Source organism: Maylandia zebra, linkage group LG10 (genome assembly GCF_041146795.1).
Source record: "Maylandia zebra isolate NMK-2024a linkage group LG10, Mzebra_GT3a, whole genome shotgun sequence".
Classification (NCBI taxonomy): domain Eukaryota; kingdom Metazoa; phylum Chordata; class Actinopteri; order Cichliformes; family Cichlidae; genus Maylandia; species Maylandia zebra.
In genome coordinates, this window is record NC_135176.1 from 6,531,518 (window position 1) to 6,538,894 (window position 7,377).

The 7,377-nt window shown below is 36.4% G+C and overlaps 1 protein-coding gene across 1 annotated transcript in view; it reads right to left on the minus strand.

The window, feature by feature from the left end:
- Positions 1–7,377, minus strand: part of LOC112435422 (uncharacterized) — an 11,431-nt gene continuing 4,054 nt past the window's right edge. Inside the window, exon 2 of the mRNA XM_076888940.1 lies at positions 1–6,471. Coding sequence (XP_076745055.1) covers positions 469–6,471 — 6,003 coding nt within the window. The 3' untranslated portion in view covers positions 1–468. The remainder of the gene's footprint in view (positions 6,472–7,377) is intronic.

The window sequence follows — 7,377 nt, forward strand, 5'->3', positions numbered from 1 at the left end:
TGGTTTTGGAAAAAGATTTATTTAGGGATCAAATTTATGTTAAACATGCATTTTTCTTTCATTTAAATATGAATATATATGGAGTCACAGTTTTCAAATATTCTTGTTAGTTTTGATTTTACTGTATTCTTTGTGCTTCTGTATTCTAACACAAGACAACAGAATAAATATGTTGAAAGAAGATTAATTAGAAATCAGCATAAAAATGTAATTAGAAATGTTAAGATTATCTGTTAAACTTTAATATTTTGCATTTGTGAAAAAAATAACATGTTAAAGGAATACTTTTACATTACATAACTAGTTGTTTAAAAATTAGATGATTGACATCAGACTGGTACTCTTACGTTGTTAGGTTAATATGATTAACGGGAAAAACACATTTTCCAAATACACACATATTAATATAACTAAAAAGTAAAACAAAAGGTAAATGGACTGATTTTTATGTAGCACTTTTCTTGCCTCTCATTTTTTCTTTGGACATCCTTGCTTGCAGTAGGCACAATAACGGGAGCAACAGCGATAACAGGAAAGTCTGAGCTGACTGAGGAGTCCAGGAGATCTCTCTGGTGCTGCTTCAGATTCTTCTACCTTTATTTGCTCTTGATAGATATTTGGAGAATCTAGTTGAACTGTTTGATTAGCTTTGTTGCTAGTTGTCAGTGTCTTAGACGCTTTGTTTTGTATGTAGAATTTCTCAATCTCACTAAGCATGCGGACCTTAAGTTGTTGGAGCTCGGTATATTTTTCATCAAGTGATTTGTGTTCTCCATCCCTGCCACTTACAGATAAAAACGTATTACTTTGCCCATGTTCCAACATTTTTCTTGTTTTCTCAACTGATGTCTTTTCTTTCTGAAATATTGATCTCCTAACAAAATGATTGATCACCTTTACTCTTTTATCCATATTGTTTCTCATTTTTTGACCTCTGAGCTTCATCTGATTTATTTCATTTCGTTCTATTCTAGTGTCCTTCCAGATTTGTTTCAAAAACTCAGTTTTTAAAATTCCCTTCTGTGTGAAGTCATCTTCCTCTGCTGACAAGATGGACAACGTTGCAAGATTTGTTTTCTTGACATTTCCAAATTCTTCACCTTCTCCTACTAACAGCAGACCTTCCTTGTCAGGTGTCAAGTATCTTTTGCTTCCTTCAAGATTAACTGCAACATCCTTCATCCTCTGCTTAAATTCATGTTCATTGGTCTCTTCATCCTGATGCTCATGTAAGCATTGTTTTACAACATCCTCAGTTTGGATTGCTTTGTCAAACGTTGTCTTAAACACATGTTTCTTTTGTTGTTGTATCTTGTCATAATCTGCAGTAATTTTAATTTTCTGCTTATAAATTCTGACACAATTTTGTTCATATGTGGAGATCACTTGTAATATTTTTTCATTTTCCCCCTCTACTCTCTTAATATATGTCGGCAAGTCTTGATGAATCAGTCTATTTAGTTTTCCTATAAGGTTTCTTGTAGAGATTGTAACACTACTGAGGATGTCCTCTCTGGGTTGTACATCAGACAGTTCACCTTTCAGGGATTTCCTCGCAATTAGTTTCACTTTCAGAATCTCTAGTGATTTCATTTCATCCATGACTTGGTCTCCCCTCATTTCCATCCCAGACTGCTGTTCTTCCACATTTCTCCTTTCCTTCAACAACAGTTCTTGTTCTTTGGCAATGTCAGTCTTCATCTCTTTCATCTCTTCTTTTTCTTCACTCATGATTCCCTTTGCACGTTCAAGCTCTTCTTGCTTCTTCTTCAGATTCCTCATCAGACTCTCCACTTTTGCTCTTTCACTCTGTAATTCCTTTTTCATGATTTCCACTTCTTTTGTTTGTCTTCTGAGGTCATCTTCCTTGACTTTTTCTTCATTATGTGTTAAGAAAATCTTGCTTAAAATGTCTTCAAGTCTTTCTTTTTCCGTTTGAACCTGAAGAATACAATTTTTAATCTTGGCTTTTTCTTCATTTGTCTCATGTAACAGCCTGTTTACATGTTCCATCTTATTGAGCAGTTCAAGCTTTATGATTTCCATTGAGTCTCGTTCTTCTTTTATATTTTGTTTCTTTTCTTCCAATATTTCAAATTGTTTCATGATGTCAGACATCAACACCTTCAAATCCATTTTCTCTTTATTCAGCACCTCACTTTCTCTCTCCAGATCTTCTCTGTCGTGTCTCAGATCTTCTTTCACTTTATCAAGCTCTCGTTTGTCCAGTTCAAACTGCTGCTTCCATTCATTTTCTGTGCATTCTCTCTTGGTGACCATTTCTGAAAGGATACTTCTCACACCTTCCTTTTCTCTCTCTAACATTTCAGTGAAACAGCGAATGCTTTCTTTCAGTTCGCCTTGGGTTGGAAGTTTTTCTTCCAACACTGTTTGCAGCCTTGACCTGTTGTCAACATTTTGTAGTAATCTCTCCATTTTGGCTTTTATATCCTCCTTCAGTTGTTGAAGTTTCACTTTCAGAATCTCTAGCAATTTCATTTCATCCATGACTTGGTCTCCTCTCATTTCCATCTCAGACCGCTCTTCTTCCATATTTCTCCTTTCCTTCAACAACACTTCTCGTTCTTTGGCAATGTCAGTCTTCATCTCTTTCATCTCTTCTTTTTCTTCACTCATCATTTCCTTTGCACGTTCAAGCTCTTCTTGCTTCTTCTTCAGATTCCTCATCAGACTCTCCACTTTTGCTCTTTCACTCTGTAATTCCTTTTTCATGATTTCCACTTCTTTTGTTTGTCTTCTGAGGTCATCTTCCTTGACTTTTTCTTTATTATGTGTTAAGAAAATCTTGCTTAAAATGTCTTCAAGTCTTTCTTTTTCCGTTTGAACCTGAAGGATACAATTTTTAATCTTGGCTTTTTCGTCATTTGTCTCATGTAACAGCCTGTTTACATGTTCCATCTTATTGAGCAGTTCAAGCTTTATGGTTTCCATTGAGTCTCGTTCTTCTTTTATATTTTGTTTCTTTTCTTCCAATATTTCAAATTGTTTCTTGATGTCAGACATCAACACCTTCAAATCCATTTTCTCTTTATTCAGAACCTCACTTTCTCTCTCCAGATCTTCTCTGTCGTGTCTCAGATCTTCTTTCACTTTATCAAGCTCTCGTTTGTCCAGTTCAAACTGCTGCTTCCATTCATTTTCTGTGCATTCTCTCTTGGTGACCATTTCTGAAAGGATACTTCTCACACCTTCCTTTTCTCTCTCTAACATTTCAGTGAAACAGCGAATGCTTTCTTTCAGTTCGTCTTGGGTTGGAAGTTTTTCTTCCAACACTGTTTGCAGCCTTGACCTGTTGTCAACATTTTGTAGTAATCTCTCCATTTTGGCTTTTATATCCTCCTTCAGTTGTTGAAGTTTCACTTTCAGAATCTCTAGCAATTTCATTTCATCCATGACTTGGTCTCCTCTCATTTCCATCTCAGACCGCTCTTCTTCCATATTTCTCCTTTCCTTCAACAACACTTCTCGTTCTTTGGCAATGTCAGTCTTCATCTCTTTCATCTCTTCTTTTTCTTCACTCATGATTCCCTTTGCACGTTCAAGCTCTTCTTGCTTCTTCTTCAGATTCCTCATCAGACTCTCCACTTTTGCGCTTTCACTCTGTAATTCCTTTTTCATGATTTCCACTTCTTTTGTTTGTCTTCTGAGGCCATCTTCCTTGACTTTTTCTTCATTATGTGTTAAGAAAATCTTGCTTAAAATGTCTTCAAGTCTTTCTTTTTCCATTTGAACCTGAAGGATACAATTTCTAATCTTGGCTTTTTCGTCATTTGTCTCATGTAACAGCCTGTTTACATGTTCCATCTTATTGAGCAGTTCAAGCTTTATGGTTTCCATTGAGTCTCGTTCTTCTTTTATATTTTGTTTCTTTTCTTCCAATATTTCAAATTGTTTCTTGATGTCAGACATCAACACCTTCAAATCCATTTTCTCTTTATTCAGAACCTCACTTTCTCTCTCCAGATCTTCTCTGTCGTGTCTCAGATCTTCTTTCACTTTATCAAGCTCTCGTTTGTCCAGTTCAAACTGCTGCTTCCATTCATTTTCTGTGCATTCTCTCTTGGTGACCATTTCTGAAAGGATACTTCTCACACCTTCCTTTTCTCTCTCTAACATTTCAGTGAAACAGCGAATGCTTTCTTTCAGTTCGTCTTGGGTTGGAAGTTTTTCTTCCAACACTGTTTGCAGCCTTGACCTGTTGTCAACATTTTGTAGTAATCTCTCCATTTTGGCTTTTATATCCTCCTTCAGTTGTTGAAGTTTCACTTTCAGAATCTCTAGCAATTTCATTTCATCCATGACTTGGTCTCCTCTCATTTCCATCTCAGACCGCTCTTCTTCCATATTTCTCCTTTCCTTCAACAACACTTCTCGTTCTTTGGCAATGTCAGTCTTCATCTCTTTCATCTCTTCTTTTTCTTCACTCATCATTTCCTTTGCACGTTCAAGCTCTTCTTGCTTCTTCTTCAGATTCCTCATCAGACTCTCCACTTTTGCTCTTTCACTCTGTAATTCCTTTTTCATGATTTCCACTTCTTTTGTTTGTCTTCTGAGGTCATCTTCCTTGACTTTTTCTTTATTATGTGTTAAGAAAATCTTGCTTAAAATGTCTTCAAGTCTTTCTTTTTCCGTTTGAACCTGAAGGATACAATTTTTAATCTTGGCTTTTTCGTCATTTGTCTCATGTAACAGCCTGTTTACATGTTCCATCTTATTGAGCAGTTCAAGCTTTATGGTTTCCATTGAGTCTCGTTCTTCTTTTATATTTTGTTTCTTTTCTTCCAATATTTCAAATTGTTTCTTGATGTCAGACATCAACACCTTCAAATCCATTTTCTCTTTATTCAGAACCTCACTTTCTCTCTCCAGATCTTCTCTGTCGTGTCTCAGATCTTCTTTCACTTTATCAAGCTCTCGTTTGTCCAGTTCAAACTGCTGCTTCCATTCATTTTCTGTGCATTCTCTCTTGGTGACCATTTCTGAAAGGATACTTCTCACACCTTCCTTTTCTCTCTCTAACATTTCAGTGAAACAGCGAATGCTTTCTTTCAGTTCGTCTTGGGTTGGAAGTTTTTCTTCCAACACTGTTTGCAGCCTTGACCTGTTGTCAACATTTTGTAGTAATCTCTCCATTTTGGCTTTTATATCCTCCTTCAGTTGTTGAAGTTTCACTTTCAGAATCTCTAGCAATTTCATTTCATCCATGACTTGGTCTCCTCTCATTTCCATCTCAGACCGCTCTTCTTCCATATTTCTCCTTTCCTTCAACAACACTTCTCGTTCTTTGGCAATGTCAGTCTTCATCTCTTTCATCTCTTCTTTTTCTTCACTCATGATTCCCTTTGCACGTTCAAGCTCTTCTTGCTTCTTCTTCAGATTCCTCATCAGACTCTCCACTTTTGCGCTTTCACTCTGTAATTCCTTTTTCATGATTTCCACTTCTTTTGTTTGTCTTCTGAGGCCATCTTCCTTGACTTTTTCTTCATTATGTGTTAAGAAAATCTTGCTTAAAATGTCTTCAAGTCTTTCTTTTTCCATTTGAACCTGAAGGATACAATTTCTAATCTTGGCTTTTTCGTCATTTGTCTCATGTAACAGCCTGTTTACATGTTCCATCTTATTGAGCAGTTCAAGCTTTATGGTTTCCATTGAGTCTCGTTCTTCTTTTATATTTTGTTTCTTTTCTTCCAATATTTCAAATTGTTTCTTGATGTCAGACATCAACACCTTCAAATCCATTTTCTCTTTATTCAGAACCTCACTTTCTCTCTCCAGATCTTCTCTGTCGTGTCTCAGATCTTCTTTCACTTTATCAAGCTCTCGTTTGTCCAGTTCAAACTGCTGCTTCCATTCATTTTCTGTGCATTCTCTCTTGGTGACCATTTCTGAAAGGATACTTCTCACACCTTCCTTTTCTCTCTCTAACATTTCAGTGAAACAGCGAATGCTTTCTTTCAGTTCGTCTTGGGTTGGAAGTTTTTCTTCCAACACTGTTTGCAGCCTTGACCTGTTGTCAACATTTTGTAGTAATCTCTCCATTTTGGCTTTTATATCCTCCTTCAGTTGTTGAAGTTTCACTTTCAGAATCTCTAGCAATTTCATTTCATCCATGACTTGGTCTCCTCTCATTTCCATCTCAGACCGCTCTTCTTCCATATTTCTCCTTTCCTTCAACAACACTTCTCGTTCTTTGGCAATGTCAGTCTTCATCTCTTTCATCTCTTCTTTTTCTTCACTCATCATTTCCTTTGCACGTTCAAGCTCTTCTTGCTTCTTCTTCAGATTCCTCATCAGACTCTCCACTTTTGCTCTTTCACTCTGTAATTCCTTTTTCATGATTTCCACTTCTTTTGTTTGTCTTCTGAGGTCATCTTCCTTGACTTTTTCTTTATTATGTGTTAAGAAAATCTTGCTTAAAATGTCTTCAAGTCTTTCTTTTTCCGTTTGAACCTGAAGGATACAATTTTTAATCTTGGCTTTTTCGTCATTTGTCTCATGTAACAGCCTGTTTACATGTTCCATCTTATTGAGCAGTTCAAGCTTTATGGTTTCCATTGAGTCTCGTTCTTCTTTTATATTTTGTTTCTTTTCTTCCAATATTTCAAATTGTTTCTTGATGTCAGACATCAACACCTTCAAATCCATTTTCTCTTTATTCAGAACCTCACTTTCTCTCTCCAGATCTTCTCTGTCGTGTCTCAGATCTTCTTTCACTTTATCAAGCTCTCGTTTGTCCAGTTCAAACTGCTGCTTCCATTCATTTTCTGTGCATTCTCTCTTGGTGACCATTTCTGAAAGGATACTTCTCACACCTTCCTTTTCTCTCTCTAACATTTCAGTGAAACAGCGAATGCTTTCTTTCAGTTCGTCTTGGGTTGGAAGTTTTTCTTCCAACACTGTTTGCAGCCTTGACCTGTTGTCAACATTTTGTAGTAATCTCTCCATTTTGGCTTTTATATCCTCCTTCAGTTGTTGAAGTTTCACTTTCAGAATCTCTAGCAATTTCATTTCATCCATGACTTGGTCTCCTCTCATTTCCATCTCAGACCGCTCTTCTTCCATATTTCTCCTTTCCTTCAACAACAGTTCTTGTTCTTTGGCAATGTCAGTCTTCATCTCTTTCATCTCTTCTTTTTCTTCACTCATGATTCCCTTTGCACGTTCAAGCTCTTCTTGCTTCTTCTTCAGATTCCTCATCAGACTCTCCACTTTTGCTCTTTCACTCTGTAATTCCTTTTTCATGATTTCCACTTCTTTTGTTTGTCTTCTGAGGCCATCTTCCTTGACTTTTTCTTCATTATGTGTTATGAAAATCTTGCTTAAAATGTCTTCAAGTCTTTCTTTTTCCATTTGAAC